The 16,803-nt window shown below is 39.7% G+C and overlaps 1 protein-coding gene across 5 annotated transcripts in view; it reads left to right on the top strand.

Annotated features, from left to right (window-relative positions):
- The first annotated feature begins 6,853 nt into the window (after positions 1 to 6,853).
- KIF5B (kinesin family member 5B) overlaps positions 6,854 to 16,803 on the top strand; it is a 67,908-nt gene continuing 57,958 nt past the window's right edge. For 2 of the 5 annotated variants that reach the window (XM_073334409.2, XM_073334407.2), the window contains exon 1: positions 6,854 to 7,229. In XM_073334409.2, coding sequence (XP_073190510.1) covers positions 7,104 to 7,229 — 126 coding nt within the window. In that variant the 5' untranslated portion in view covers positions 6,854 to 7,103. The remainder of the gene's footprint in view (positions 7,230 to 16,803) is intronic. The other 3 variants (XM_073334408.2, XM_073334412.2, XM_073334411.2) reach the window with 2 other exon arrangements.

The following is a 16,803-nucleotide window of genomic DNA, read 5'->3' as shown; positions in this document are numbered from 1 at the left end:
TCTTCACTACCTGCCATATCAGCAGGCAGCCATTGATCCAGTGGGGATCGATTTATCGCATCTAGTCTAGATGCGATAAATCGACCCTCGAGCACTCTCCCATCAACTCCTGTACTCCAGTGCTATGAGAGGCGCAGGCAGAGTTGATGAGGGAACAGCAGCGCTAGTACTGAACATGTTCAAACTTAGATTTTTCAAAGGCTTATAAAATGGCCAAATTTGGGCAGTTTTACAAGGGCACAGCAAAGGCATTTTCCTGGCACAAGGTTAAATGCTCCCCTCTCCCTCTCCCCACCCTTTCTCCTGCCAAATTTCAAGGCTCTGCTCCAAAGCTTGACTGGGTTAGAGCTTCTAAATGACACAGTTGTAAGATGTTTTTTTTAACATGGCAAAACAACAGGACTTTCCCTAATCTCATTCTTGGAAACTGATGAACTGTTTTGGCGGAAAAATAAATAAAGAAAACAGCCTGAAGCAGACACCCAGGATGGAAAAATTTCAGTCTAAATAGTATAGTAGTTGAAAATTTAGATATAAGGTCCAAAACCATATTCATTTGTCTGAATGGGTTTCAGAGTCAGTTTTCTAGCTAGGGAGGTTAATAAAAAAAAACTTATTTAAAAAAGTATTTACAAAAAAAAAAAAAAAGCTGAGATAAATATGTTATATGTAAGGACAATATTCTCCAGGAGAGTTTTAACTGGTTAAAAAATGGTATGAAATAATATGAAAATAATTTGGAGCATGTTAATTTGATGAAAAGTCAAACCTGTTTTAAGTGTTTCCAGTTTAATCAGCAGAAAAAGAGTTGAGTAATTACTTAGGATGTACAACTAGAATAAGTTGATGCGCATCAGCAGTTGCATCTTCAAATCATGTTCCATTCTGTTGCTTCATTCAGGGGTCAGATATAACTGAGACAGGAGGTACATTCCATAGAAATTCATACATTTCATATAATTTATGTCCAGAAGGAATCACTAGATCATATGCTCTGGCCTCCTATATATCACAGGCCATTAAATTTTAACCAGACACCACTATCTTGAGCCCAACAACTTGGGCAAGTTGCAGAGCTCCCTGAGCAAAGCGGGGGAAACTGCTCTTTTTCAGGCATGTCATGTTAATGTGGGTATGAACTTTAAATGGAAACTGGGTAGTGAATTTGAATTAAGAGATTTAACTTGAAGGGTGGAGTTGGTTTGCAATCAAGTTTTATAGGATTGGATGGCATAATGTTATTCCTAGTTACATGCCAATGAAAACATTAAACTGATGTTAATGTTGCTTACATGAAAATACAGGGTAAGAGAGATGAAAGGAAGATAATTCCTGATATCCATGACTGTCAGGAGACCACAAATCAAGAAATGTGTGTGAGATAGCAAGCTACACTTGGAAAGGGCAAAGGATCCAGCAAGGCTTAAAATTGGCTAGGTTGCATGTGGAGGCAACTTGGTTGTTGGTGCGGAGATGTTATAAATGTATTTGAATAAGCTGTCAGAGTCCTAAAATATTTTTATTCTAAATTGACAAATTTCCATTGTCAGACAATAACAGACCTAACATATATCTGATGCCACTTTAAGCCATGTTGTCCATGGCTTGCTTTTGTCACCAGCATCCAGAAATTCTCTTGGTAGCCCTAGACATACAAAGAGAAATGTGAAGTAACAAAATATTTCAGACTGTTCAAAGGATGCCATGTCTGACAGACCATTCTCTCATCTGCCTCTGCATACTGATTTGCAAATTCTAAATAGCTTTGACATGCAATACACTTTGAATTCTGGCAAGTGCTATATATTTGCAGTACATTGAAAATTAAAATGAAAAAAGCACTTGTGTTTGCATTATGGATATTGAATTTTGACTTGTGCTATCAATCGATGAATCTATCATCTCCTTTAATTAATTTTTTTTAAAAGGGTGGGTAATTAACTTTTATTTGCTTCTGCAAGAAAACTTGATTTAAAGATTTAGTCAAATATGTTCAATCTTTTTAGATCAACTCAAGATTGCTGTCATTGCTCCCAAAACAATTTTGATGGGTCAATTACATCATTATTCGGATATAGTTTCACTGTAAGCCTCAGAATTGGCATATCGTCTTTGCTGAAGATGCTGCTTTTATAATGCTGGATAGGGATAGGAAATCTCAAGTAGCTGCAAATCTCTTTGAGGAATTTCTAAAGTTTGTTCTAAAGTTTGTAAAGATCATTAATGAGTAGAAACACTGTTGGTGAACTGGCAGACATAAATCAGTCAGATAAATTACTGTTTTACCAAAGTCGTCAGTCTTTACCAACCTACTTTACTAAAGTTATCAGTAAGATAAAGTATGACTTTAAAATTATGTATATATATAAAATTATATATATCTAATACATGGCAAAAATCAAGTCTCTTCTGAGAAAGCAATGAACACTTTAGCAGTATGCACAGCAGATGGTTAAAGAGAATTCAATCTGAAGTGTCAACAGCACAAGTCATGGCTTCTTAGAAGACTGTCACCTTGATTTTTATAGAATACATTTTCTCCACTGAGAAAATTCTCACCATAATTTTACACCCAAAGTTTTGTGAGATAATTACTACTTAATATATTGAGATATCAAAGTACAGGTTCTACATTTGCCAAAGACATAATCCCAGGAGTCTGTTTGGAAAATTATTGGGGACTTTTTAAAATTCATTCTTTATGCCTTTTAATCCTGTGCTTCCCTGAAACTTGGTAAACTTCCCTGGTGTTTTTGTGATGGGAACACCACTTCTTAAGAACTGATTAAGGGTCAGCAGAACTCATTTCACAAAAAGGTCTTCAATAGCAATTATGAGAAGTATTGTCAACCAACATTCCAATGAGTTTGCATGAAACTGGTAACATAGAAGTGAAAAGTGTTTTTACTGATACATTGAGCCAACTCTTTGTGATATCTTTTGTTTGAGAGTAATTCAAATATTGGTAATTATTTATTTCATGCTTCCTTTCTGTGTATTTGTGGAGTTTACACAATTTAAAACATTTGAAAGTTTAACAGTTGGCCCCTTCATGTAATTTCTTGAGAATTACTTCAATTTAGCACTAGGATATTATGGAGTACTTGGGAGCAAGCTACTGCAAACCTGCTCCTGTACTGAAGTTGTTTTAACACTATGTACAGTATCTCATCATATTTAGCTAATGATTTATATTCCCTTTGGTTATGGATAATGATAATTACAAAATAAAGGAGGTCTCAGCAGTTGAAACAATTGTTTATGTGAGTAATAACCATGGAGGGGAAAGCTTGTTGATTTTGCTGTTCGTGTATTTGTTTTTGCTTGGAAATGGATAGAAAAAGACAAGGAATTTTCATTGTAACAAATAATTTGCCTCCATGTTCTTTAAGCAAGGTACTTACGCACAATGTGCTTATAATTAGGCATGTGCATAAGTATCTAATCACAATTATGAAATTATCAATAAACAGATATAAGCTATTTTATTTAGAAATATAGAGTGCATATTCTTAAGGCTGGCAGCCATTATGTTTAAAATATGTTACTACAATTAAACATAAGCACAACTTTGGAGTGACATACATATGCTATATCTCTTATGTTAGATTGCATCAAGCCTCAGTGCCCCATTTGACTGTGTTCACACCCTGTGCCTATCAGATAATTATTGCATAGAGTACTTATGTGGCTGGGAGGTGTAGCTGTTGTTGTCCTGATTAAGACAGTATGCTCCTGCAAAGGTTTTAACTAGAGCAGAAGGATGGACTTGTTACAACATGATCTTGATTGAGAAGACTGAAAACTTGCTTCACAACACAGAACTAGATTTTAACAAATTACATCATGTATTAAAGTGAGAAAAACAGCTCTGAATACATTTAGACCATTGGTAATATTTAGAATGATTCCCAGATGCATGATCCATAATGCGCTTGTATAATTATTGGGGCTGCACAGTGTCTGAGTGCACCAAACCCTAGGGTGCCAGTTGCATGCCATGTACACTGCTATTCTGAGGCAATCACTGTAGGTTCTTCAACAGGTAGGCTTTGTAGACATTATTAGCCCTGGTGAGTCCCCATAACCATTCAGACATGGCTACGTGAAAAGGTATTTTACTAGGGCTGGCAGGAAAGCCGAAGTTTGCACATACCCTAGGTACAGAGGCTTGAATAGTTAAAGCTCAAAGTGAGCAACAGTGGTTTTTGGTTGGGCCACTGGGGCAGTCCACTTGAGGCAGTCAAGGCTCTTCAGGCCTAGCGGTGCATGCTCCAATCCAGTTTATATTCAATCAAATAGGAATTTGCAGATTTCTAGGGGAGGTTCAGTTAATGCCTCTCATTGGGCCACTCTGCACTGGCTCCCTACCCAACCACTTCTGCTCCTCCATAAGTCCCACCCAGACCTGCACTCTGCTCTCATGTCTGACAGTCACTGCCTATTTCACGCATGACTCTGTGTACATTTCCTGAGGGTCCTCTCTGGATTCAGCTTCTCTGCAGCTCCTCCCTCACAATGTGGCTGCTGCTTCTCAAGGGACCCTGGCCCCTTCCTGGTTCAGTACCTGGCTAAGGGAAGGGGATATGCAGTAGGGAGGGGGCTGGTGAAAGGTCCCCTGTGTTGCAAATCCATCACACTGATTTTGGAACAGGATCCATCTAAATAGCCTATGCCCAACAAACACACAGTATTCAACCAAGTCTTTGCTGTGAGAAGGGTCTTGGGGATGGACAATGCTGTGTGGCAGATCAGTCCCCATTAAAACTCATAATTCTCACATTTAATGTATAAGCACAGCCTCCATTTTTGTTCATAAAATACATAAGCTACCATTAAGGGGCCATTTAGACCTACTAAATCTTACTAATTTAAGAAAGAGGCTCCCTCATTTTTTAAAAATAATTTCATGCCATTTTAAAAGTTTCTATTTTGCGGGCTGGTAATCTCTGAACATGAGCAGACTAAACTGAACAGAGAAGTAAATTTGTACTTGGATTCAATCTCCAGCAGTGGAAAAAGCTCATAGTATATCTGAATTTAAACCAGCATGGTGGTAAAACCCGCTTGGAACCACCCCTTGAGAGCCTCCACACTGAAGGATTTAATTGTGTTTCAATTACATTTAAAACTTCATTAAATTTTAACTTTCTCTCTGAAAATTGTTACAGCCTTGAAACCAATTGATGAGTCAGTTGATGGGGGGGAGGGTGTCTTCTCTTCCAGCCCAGGAGCACAAAGGCAGAACAACAAGGTGATGAGCTTGGCTATTCAATAGTTCTCTCCAACATCCCTGCCACTGCTTTGACAAAACAAAATGAAAGATGTTATGTAAGCTTGACCTAAACTTGACCTAAACCAATGGGTTTGAATTGACTAGGGTTTAAAGGGACTGGGACTTTTCAGCTTGGAAAAGAGATGACTAAGGGCGGATATGATAAAGATCTATAAAACCATGACTGGTGTGGAGAAAGTAAAGAAGGAAGTGTTATTTATTCCTTCTCATACCACAAGAACAACGAGTCACCAAATGAAATTAATAGGCAGCAGGTTTAAAACAAACAAAAGGAAGTATTTTTTCACACAATGCACCGCTGACCTGTGAAACTCCTTGCCAGAGGATGTTGTGAAGGCCAAGACTATAACAGGGTCCAAAAAAGAACTAGATAAATACATGGAGAATAGGTCTATCAATGGCTATTAGTCAGGATCGGCAGGGGTGGTGTCGCTAGCCTCTTTTTGCCAGATACTGGGAATGGGTAACAGGGAATGGATCACTTGATGATTACCTGTTTTGTTCAGTCCCTCTGGGGCACCTGGCATTGGCCACTGTCGGAAGACAGGATACTGGGCTAGATGGACCTTTGGTCTGACCCAGTATGGCCGTTCTTATGTTACCTTACATATGGTACCCCAAATACCTATATGAAATGCTTAGTACACTCATTTTACTTTCAATGTGTAGTGTGTTTTGCACCAATCATTGTTCAAGGCAAAGCCTGTCATTACTTGCCAGGTGACAACATTGCAATGAGCCTGAAAAGTGATGGCCTGGTCTATTCTATGTAAAGTTCCTGTTCTGGCCCCTTCCAGGGCAGTTGGTGAAGTGGCCTGGTGCTCCCTCCCTGCCTCTCATCTGTGGTTGCCAGAGCCATAGGGCTTTATCCAGGAGCTGCACATGGCTTCCGATTACAATTTCACGTGGACATGATTTTTAAACAGATAGGAAACCACACGGACTATGCATGTGACACTATCGCCCAGTGCTTCATGAGCAGTTTCATACAGATGCCCGCGGTATAGCTGGGTGGATCTGTGATATATCACAGCCATGGTTAATGATGATTTTGTGATGCTAAAACATGATGCCACAAAACTGCCCCGGTTTACGTATTTTGAAAACAGGGTGACTGCTGGGGGGGGAAGAACCCAGGAGCTGACCACCTCCAGTGGCGATGGCCGTGACAGGCACAGAGCCTTGTAAATGAGCCCTTGGCGGCATCCCTGTAGCTCCGCCCCTGCCTGAAAGGAGGGCTGGGAGCCCTCGGCTGCCGCGCCTTTCCATCATGCTGTTCACACCCCCACCTCTCATCTGCCCCCTTGACCCAATCACTGCGCCTGCGCTACAACATGGCCCAAACCCCCTTTGTGCGCCTGCGCAGGAAATTCTTGCGTCTGCGGGTGGCCATGTTTCCCTCCAGGCGCCCAACCTAGTGCGCGCCTGCGCAAACGAGCCCTTCGGTGGTAGTCGCCGCTGTCCTCGATGCGCGCCTGCGCGGTGAGTCTGAGGCGGCGGGGTAGGTGTTCTCTGCGGAGGGTGACGTCACCCCCTCCCTGCCCTGCTGTCGGCACCGCCTCTGCTCGAGGAGGGGAGGGTCCGGACTCGCCGGCTGCAGGCGCCGCCATGGCTGCCATATTGGGGAGGAAGTGAGAGCAGGAGGCGGCAGCGGCGGCCAGGGAGGAGCCCTTCCCCTCTCCCCTCCGCTGAGTGAGGCGCTGCTCTGCCGGCGGCGGCCGCTCGCAGGACTCCGGAGCGGGCGGCGTGGAGGTGGCGGCGGCGGCGGCTGGGCTGAGCGCCCCGAAGGCGGCGGCTTTGGCCTAAGATGGCGGACCCGGCGGAATGTAACATCAAAGTGATGTGTCGCTTCAGGCCTCTCAACGACTCCGAGGTGACCCGCGGCGACAAGTATGTCGCCAAGTTCCAGGGAGAGGACACCGTTATCATCGCGGTGAGCGCCGGGCTGGGGAGGGGGCCGGATACCACGGGGATGGGCGCGGTACGAAGGGGAGAGACAAAAGTCGGAGAAGAGCTGAGCGAGAGCGGAGGGGGCCAGGCGAGGGATGCAGCCGGGCTTCGTGGGGGCATGACCGGGCAGAGGAGGGAGCAGGGCAGGCACAGGGGTTGACTTGGCCGGGCGGAGTACAGGTACTATATAAAGCTGCCACCCAATCAAAGACTCCCTGCCTAGCAGGCCTCTTGCAGAGGCTTGGTCAAACAGCACTCGAAACTTTGGGCATGGCTTTAAGAGGCAGTTTTGAATTTGAGGTGGGACCGTCGTGCACATTTCATACACTGTGCATAGGAAAGTTGTGGTGCTTTATCGCAGATCAGTGCTGTAATGAGTGCCCTCCCCCACGCCACCTGAGAGACCTAGAGAAACAGCTCTTATGTGTGGAGGAAAATGGTGTATACAGCAGTGTGTGTGTGCCATTAATGGATTTGGATTGTTCGTTACTGACCAGTAGTAATTTTCCAATTCATATCTTTCTTTACTAATCGTTCTGAGGAAGTTTGCACTGAACTAGGGTACAAAATAAGCAGGGTGACTCAGGAGAATAGAGCGCCCCAGATATTGGGCTTTCCATTCTTCTGTTTTCAGGATATTATTGATAGTGGTTTTGTGAATACAGTAGTGAAATTTTAAAATAAAGAACAGACATCCTAGAAATAGGTGTATGGGAAGAGAGAGAAAATGGGCAAAAGATCTAGGCTTCTTTTGTGTAACGTAATGAGTTTGGCAACTAATGTCTGCATTAGTAATGTCTAAGAAAGAAGTTACCAGAGTAATTTGTTCACTGAATAGTTTTGGCAAAAGAAAATCTGTTGAGTGGCTTTTGTGATCAGTACATCAACCAGTGGGCTAGTGACTAATACTTTGTCCAGCAAAATAAATTGAGCCTGCTTATGTCTTTGTGGTTCATCACACATTTGCTTGCAATTTAATAAAAATCACTCTCTGTAGAATAGAGGCCTGCTGTGAAGAGATCTTGTTGGTGTCCTGGAAAAGATCATTCGAGCAGTGCCAGTTTGCAATGCAGCTGCTGTAGAGTGAGTTATTGAATGGAGAGCTAGACTATATTTACAGTAACAGTCTTCTCCCGTATCATTTGTATTTGTTGGTAAAGATTTTTTTTCTGTAATTATGTCTCACTTGTACTCATTCTTAATCTGCGCATTCAGATGAAGAATTTGCCACACAGTGGCACAATTGCAAATTTAGAGAGGAAATGAGGAATATACTTTAAAATTTACCTTGCTAATATTTTAGATTTTAGGTTTCTGTACACTATTTTCTTCTTGAAGCAACCCAAATTAAACATATTTATTCATAGCAGCTTAACTTGGAAGTGGAACAAATGTGTAACAGTAAATAAAGGTTCTGTTAGCTTCATATTTATAGCACAAGGCTTTAAAGTATTACTTCTCTTCTACTTAAATTCAGTTTTAGAAAACAAATGGATTGCTAATGGAATATGGAACCTTTTGCTGTTTCTGGTATAAATTCAGATCTGATCAGTAGTAAGTAGGCCACTGAAAAGCAAACAAAATGCTTGTGAAATTAGCTGGTATTGGCCTATTCAAGACCTCATTTCAGAGATTGGTGCAGCAGACTGCATTAATTCTCACAGTTACACAGAAACTTGCCCATCATTTATCTAGACTGTTAGCAAATACAGAATATGACAAAACTGATGTCACTATTAGAAATAAATATGCTCACTTTCATGCTTGGTCCTGAGTATCCATTCATAGGAGCACCGTGTGCCCCATCTGAAATCAAAGGCTGTAAAGTCCATTCTTGAGATGTATCAGATTTTCTAGGTGATAAATTCTCTTCTGTCCCCACTCTCTAACTTTCTAGCAACTACCTTTTGGACCAAAGTGCAATCATTGCTAATGGGGCAGGGGCTTGAAGTTCATAAGGAGGATCCATGGTTTAGGTTTCAAATGATAAAAGTGAGGTAATTTGGAGTGGACATTGAGAAACATTATCATTGTGGTGTAGACTGTGTAGGATCTTCCACAAGAACTCCAAGATGGTCAGTTTTTACAAATGTAAAAAAATGATTGAATGTTTTCTTGTCGCTACTTTTTACCACTAATGGAAAAGCTAGAATTTTCACTGGGTAGTAAAGAAAATATCACAGTGGTGCGAGCTTTGCTTTTCTAGTAAGATTTCAAAATAACATCTGAAGGATGAAATGGTCTGGAGACTCACTAAGTCAGTGTGAGGCAAACTAGTTCTTCTTAGAGACCACATGGAGCTTGAAATTGACAGAATTAGTAGGGAATTAACATGCATTGTAATGACTTTTTTATTAACTGTATTCCTCTGCAATAGTGAAGGCCAAATGTAAAACATCCAGTAGCCTTAGGTCCAGGACTTGCTATTTTCAGCCTTGGACCAGTGCCCAGGAAAGCACTGATAGGTTGAGGTACCACTGACAGTCTTTTAAGTCCTGTCTCATGATATTCCAACCACTGGGACTGTAAACAAATGCTCTTTACAGTGAATATGCTGGAATTCCCATCATTCCAGTAACATAAAGCATTTTTACTCCTGATATATGGCAAGATTCCCAAACTTAAAATCACATCCTCTGATTACTAAATAAAATTGAAGTCCTAATTCTCCGGGACTGTCAAACTTGCACCTTTCATAACCATTCAGTTTATCTCCAAGGATGAGTGAGTTAGGTTTTGCAAAGCTTCACTGATCCCTAGTAGCCTGAACACTTAACCAGCTAGCCTGTTTGAAATATCTTGTCTGAAATAGCCTTCCTAAAGCCTTTCCTCAGTTATTTCCATGCAGAGTACTGTATATCCGTTTCCCTCTCCTTTTCATGCATATCTTATCGGGCTTCTCTTCACCACTGTATATAGTGGTAGCTGCCTGCCAAGCTCTTCTTTTCAGTAAGTTGGGCTAGGATTCTCTTCACAGCCTCCTCACTCGAGGAGAGGCTACACCTTCTTGATTGGCCCGTGGTACTTAACAACTCTGCCTCTGCAGGCCCATGCTGAAATATGGAGAAGCTTGCCTCTTATCTACCCAGTAACATTTGGGAGTTGTCGTCCCTATTGGCTGGGAGAAGGGCAAGACTGGAAATAAGATAGGAAACAGAGTGGGAGCAGAGATGCTCCCAGTACTCTTCTGCGCGTTTGTCCTACTCTAACCGTACACATGCGTTCCTTGACTTCCTCTTCCTTTCTGGGGAAAGCAGCAATAGTTTTCTTTTTCCTGGGCATCCATACATCTACAGGCATGCTTGTGATCCTGGACAAGTGAGTATTTTCCCTCTCCTGTCTTTTAGAGAAACGATTTATTGTAGTTGTAGATGTTACATATTTCACAGCAATTTGTGGTTGAGATGCAGTATTATTTTGTTTTGAAGAACAATAGCTACAAGAAAGATGTAGCTCCTTAATTGTTCTTGCATGAGGCCATATCTCTTGGGCTTTGAATTCTAATTCCAAGCAAGTCTTTTTCATTTTAGAAATAGTTAATTTTAAGGGGAATCTTTTCTAGCTGTTCTTCCTGATGAATTCATGTGTTTAAAAAAAAAAACAAATGCACATCATTAAGACAGTATGTGGACTTGTATGCATGTAACATTTTTGTTATAGCAGTATAAAGATATGTTTTCATTGTGACTCCAGTTCTTTGGAGGTTGGGTGGGTATTATTCTATTCCTTCAAGTACTGTTAACACTGGGGATTTGCTCAAGATATTTTAGCTTTGGTGCTAGAAAAATTTGTCAACCTAACCTTTTTTTAAATTGACTACGTTAAAAAAAAAAAAGCTAGTTTGTTAAAATACCCTCTAATTTTTAAAAATTCAGAACACAAATTTCTTTAAAAAAATAAAGTTTTTTCTGATCTCCTTTAAATAATTAGAGGCATTTTTTCATTGAGGGATGAACTGACTGTAGAGGGAAATAGTGAAACTGACAATATATTCACTGGTCAAATACACAAGTTAACTAAAAAAAAAACCAGCTAAATTCTGTAATCCTACAGTTTATAGTAACTAAGTGTTTTAATTATTGTAGGTAGAGTATCTTCATGTTTAAACATGGCATTCTGTGAGGAGCACTGGGAGTGTCTGGAACTAGGCTGTGGAAATAGCTGTGCCCCCTAAATGTTGTTATGCAATTTAGTCCTAGCACAGCTCCTCCTCTCTTTGCTAGGAAAGTTAATTGTGCTTTAATTTTATTTTTAACAAGTTAGCAAGCACAATGATGATGGTGTGTGTAGACAAGGACAAATTATGGGGTTTGGGCTGTGCTGACAGAGGTGAGTTGTTGGTAAAGCTTTCAAGTGTGGACCAGGCTATGATGAGCATTATGACACCTAACTCGAGGCAACTTAATCTTGTCTAAACATGACTAATGTCTTACTGATGATATTTCCTTGATGATTGCAGCAGCAGCATAATTTTCAAATTGATATTTTTAAGTTATCGTGCTTTTAAAATACTAAAGCCTTTTCCAGCTAATGACTCTATTGAAATATTTACAGCATGAATGCTGAGAAAACTGGGTTCTTTAATGCTGAATTCATTATAATGCCTTTTTGTTTAAGAATGTATGCAAGGCAAGCTGAAACCTAACACAACTGCAGTGAACATGTTTTTTATAAGTCCCTGTTGGAGTTACCCACAAATTTATATTTCTTCAGTGTTCAATGTAAGTTATGGGGAGTGCTTACTGAAAAGGTCACATGAAGAGAGAAACCAGCATATTCATATGTATGTGGTTTTGACCTTTATTTTTTTACACTTGAAACTGTTTGCAAGCAGAGAGCATTATCACTTGGAATGAAATGCTTGTATGCCACTTTTAGTACCTGTATATGTGCTCTTTCTTGTCTTGTGATTTTCTGCCCCCCAAAAACAAAAAATAAACTAGTGTACTCAGTCACACCCAGACCTTTCAGACTGTTCACAACTGCTTAAGTCTGAATTGAGATCTGGAAGAGCAGTCTGGGTATTAACATACAAATAAGCAGTGTCCTATTTTTCCTTCAAATGCCTATATTCGGTAATGTACCTTTCCCATCTTTTTCTGTTTTTTTGAAGATCTCTGACTGCCTCAGTGTATTTTCTAATTAACTGGGTAGTATCCTTAACATGCAAGGCCTGGTCCCTGCCCTGAATATCTAAATATACTTGGCTTTAAGTTTAAAGAATATACTTCTTTAAAACTGGTTTTGTATATTAAGTTAAAGAAAGGTTTGGCTCTGTCACTTTCTTGCAGAACCAGACTAGTGAAGATCACTTTCTTCTACTGACTTCATCGTCTTGGCAGCAGGAAAGCAATATTCAGAAAGAAAAAGTAATTCATATGGAACACTGAAAGAGGGTAGGGCATGCAAGAAGTGGGACACTTACACAAAACAGCAGAAGTAGGACGATGGTATGCTATTTTGTATTTTAGAAGGAAAAAACCACTTCCATACTTGTAAAAGTACTCCACCTTAATATTATAATCTGACCTCATATGGAAAATGACTGCATATGTTAGAAGCTGTACTCTTACCTATAGCTGAAGTATTTGTATTTTTTCAGTGGTGGTGGTTAGTTTAATATTTTGCTGAGCCTTGATCACTTAGGAGAAGTACAACAGTTTCTCAAAGCATATGGCTTTTTGACAAACTCTGTAATAGTGCAGACATGTATGGCTAGAAGACTTGTTTCAATACTGAAGGAATTCTACTGTACTGCTGCTGTGCTATATCATTTTAGTAATAATCTCTGTTCATCCTAAAACCTAAAGACACTTTAAATGTCAGCATTGTTAACTGTTTCACTGTTGATCCCTTTAGAACAAACATCCAGCTAGAGCGATAGTCCCAGGTCTGCTTGAATGCTAAAATTCCAGCTGTTCCCCACCCATCTGCTAGAATCTCCAGTTTTCCCTAACATCTTCCCGGCTGCAATTATGTATTTTCATTACAAAAACTTCTTGTATTGAAACTGAATATGGGGCCATCATAAAATGGAGACTGATAGTATTTTCTCATTTATCCTCTGGCAAAGGAAATGCTGCAGAACTCTATCCCTACAGGTTGCAGAGTACACAGAGCCTTATATATGATATATTATGTAAGCAAGTAAGGAAGCACTCAAGTTACAATCTTAACACAGAAAAATAAGAATGGAGGACTGGAAAACTAAGGTCCAATGACATACCCTGCACCCTCTACAGTTACAAAAAATCAGTTTACATGCATCTTATTCTCCTCATGCACTCCAAAAGAATTGAAAAGCATAATTTTTCTTCCTAGAAGCAGAATACTATGCTGGGACTCTGCTTGTCTGTCTTTTTTGCTACTTTGAACTCTGGCACTGACAGAGCAATAGTACATTATGTTCCAAACTGGGAAAGAGGGTTGGGAATGGAAAATAAATGTGCTCTCAAATTAATGGGGGAAAAAAAGGGATAAGTTTTGCTAAAATCACTCCGTTTGGGATTTCTTCGAATCATAGAATATCGGGGTTGAAAGGTACCTCAGGAGGTCATCTAGTCCAACCCGCTGCTCAAAGCAGGACCAATCCCCAACTAAATCATCCCAGCAAGGGCTTTGTCAAGCCTGACCTTAAAAACTTCAAAGGAAGGAGATTCCACCAGCTCCCTAGGTAACGCATTCCAGTGTTTCACCACCCTCCTAGTGAAAAAGTTTTTCCAAATATCCAACCTAAACCTCCCCCACTGCAACTTGAGACCATTACTCCTTGTTCTGTCATCTGCTACCACTGAGAACAGTCCTCTTTGGAACCCCCTTTCAGATAGTTCCGTCCTAAGAATCTTTACTTAGACCTAAAGTTTTACATTTTTTGTATATTTTTTGTGGGCAAAAACGGTGATAGCAATACTGTGTCATACTGTTTTGCATTGGGAGAAAAGCTGGGTTTTTTTATGCCTCAATCTTTTATAAACTGTCTTGTGCTCTTCATGCCAAGAATAAGCCGGCTACAGTGTCAGACAGAATGGGTTTCTAAAATGATTACATTAGCAAAAAGAATATGCTTTAGAGTTAAAAGCATTGTATATGTTGTGATACAGAAATGGAACGTTACTGGCTGCTCATCTTATAGTATCAATAATGAAAAGACTATTCCAGGTATTAAGGATCAGAAAACAAGATGATCCAAGCCACATATTGTTATGGATGGACTCTGAAAATCTTACAGTAAACTTTAAAACTATAGGGTATGAATGCAATAGAAATAAACACTTTTATACAATTTATTTTCTGTACTTCTGAGGATAACCTGAAGTTAGAGGTTATTCTGTCTCATTAAGAGTAAAAGAATTGTCTTCTATGGACAAGACATTGAGAGATGATGACTTGCCAGCGGACATCTGTGAAGAGCAAAGTTTTGTACATTTCAGTTGTTTCGAATATATTTGAATGTAGGCTAATACTGAAAACTGTTGCCCAGTACAGCTAAACTGGCCATTAATTATGATAACAAAAAAAAAAAAACTTCCATCAAGATTTGAGTAACTACTGCTGGGTCATGCTGGCAGGTAGCTGCAAGTTAGCTTCAACAAGGGCTTGGAATGTTGCTTTGAGGCAGACTGATTTAAGTTCATTTAGAGAAGGTTCATAGAGTGACACCATAGAAGCAGCCAAGGAGGAAGCTTAGGCTGATGTCTTATGGGGTAATGTTTGTTTCCAGTACAGCCAAACTCTGGGAAAGAGGTGAATCTGGATGTTTAACTGCGGGTCTGTGGGCTCTGGGGAGACTGGAAAATAGGGATTTGGCACACAAATGAATAGGCAACCTATAGGCTTAATTTGCAAGGTTAAGTGAAATATTTTTACTGAGCAATTGAGTCTGATTCCTAGTCAAAAGGATATCTGTAACACAAGGGTTATTACACCCAACGTATAGAGTATGTGATGGTTCAGCTTGTTTTTTGTCACTTATGGTAATACCCAAAACTGCAATCCAGAGCAAGGCCTGATTCTGTACCTTTCCTCAGAAAGTTTTCAGTCATAGCCTCTTGATGCAGCTAAGTTATTTGTGGCGAAGTGAGGGAAATTTGTGCCACAATAATGGTGTGATCTGGGCACTGAAAAATAGGGTTATGTTTCTTAATAATGTATAAAGACCTACTGATTTTTTTTTTCTGAAGATTTTTTTTAGAAATTTGGTTGTCCTGCTGTGAGAAAGTAGGCCACTGGAAAACAGCTAGAATTGATATTGCAAATGCCAAATAAGTGAAACCTATTTGGAATTACACAACAATCTTTCAGACTGTTTTTTGTGATAGGTGTATATGTAGTTCTTTTAAAATCAGTCACAGGTCTAGGCAAAGCTGTTCTTTATCACCTCCGCTTATTCTGGCATTGAAATATTGTTTTAAAATTAAAAACAGTTGTTTGACAAATATAGATCAGTGGAGATGCTTGAGCTAGAGCCTCATTGGTGTAAAGTGTGATGGGAGGGAGTGGATTACAGGCAGACTATTCTGTTAGGGCACTGAACCTTTGGAATTTGCATTCCTGGTTTGGTCTGTAATCACTCAACTTTCAGGGCATGCCACTAAGACTGCCACCTTCCTGGTCAGTAATGAGAATGGGGATTCTGGTAGATTTAATAAATTTGTTACAGGGAACTGTGTTCTGGAAGAAGTCAGTCTGTCAAGGGTTCCTGAAGTTTGTGATGTATAAACTTTTATATTTAAGATTAATTCAAATAAGGGATTCATTGTTTGAGAGAGAAGTCCTTTAACTAATCCATAAAATTCAACAAAGCGTAGTACGTATAGTGAGTAATCCTATAAATCAAAAGGAGTGGGAAGAAAATTTGGTTATTTTTCTCTAAGCTCTGCCCTTTCATAGTACTATCTCAGTGGCAGCTTAAAGGAGAATTATAAAGGCATGATATAGCTAAATTATTTTAAGTAGAGTTAGTAAATTCAACCTCCCTCCCTACTGTTTGTTAATGGAGATAAATTTTATATCTTACAATGTGGGGAAGAATGTTAAAAAACTGATTTTCGGAGAAGCTTGTCTCTCTCACCAACAGAAGTTGGTGCAGTAAAAGATATTACCTCACCCACCTTGTCTCTCTAAAGAGCTCAAAAAAGTTAAACTAACATGAAGTTTAATTTGATTGAATAAATTGTTTTGATTGAAACTAAAATATGTTACAGGCACACTGAATGTGATGTTTAAGAAATTCCTGTAGGACTTGGCATTAAATCAAAATAAAATATAGCAGTTTGATTGTTTTGGACAACATCACTAACCTATCTATCCACTAGTTAACAAAGAATTGTGGAAATTTCTTATGCAGTTTACAGCTTTGTTTTATAGCTCTGTTTTCATTTTCCCATGTGAGGAAATAAAAAGCTAAAAATTAACAAAACATTGTACTGGAAACGTCAGGAATCGGGTACTTTGACCATTTACGTGAAGAAAAAACACTGGATGAGTTAAGCAGTCTTTTAACTGTTAAAGATAGATATGGATTACTGCAAGATGTAATGTTTTAAGAGCAATGACCT

Source organism: Lepidochelys kempii, chromosome 2 (assembly GCF_965140285.1).
Source record: "Lepidochelys kempii isolate rLepKem1 chromosome 2, rLepKem1.hap1, whole genome shotgun sequence".
NCBI lineage: Eukaryota > Metazoa > Chordata > Testudines > Cheloniidae > Lepidochelys > Lepidochelys kempii.
The sequence above is the reverse complement of the archived record's forward strand: the minus strand, read 5'-3'. Positions and strand labels throughout refer to the sequence as shown.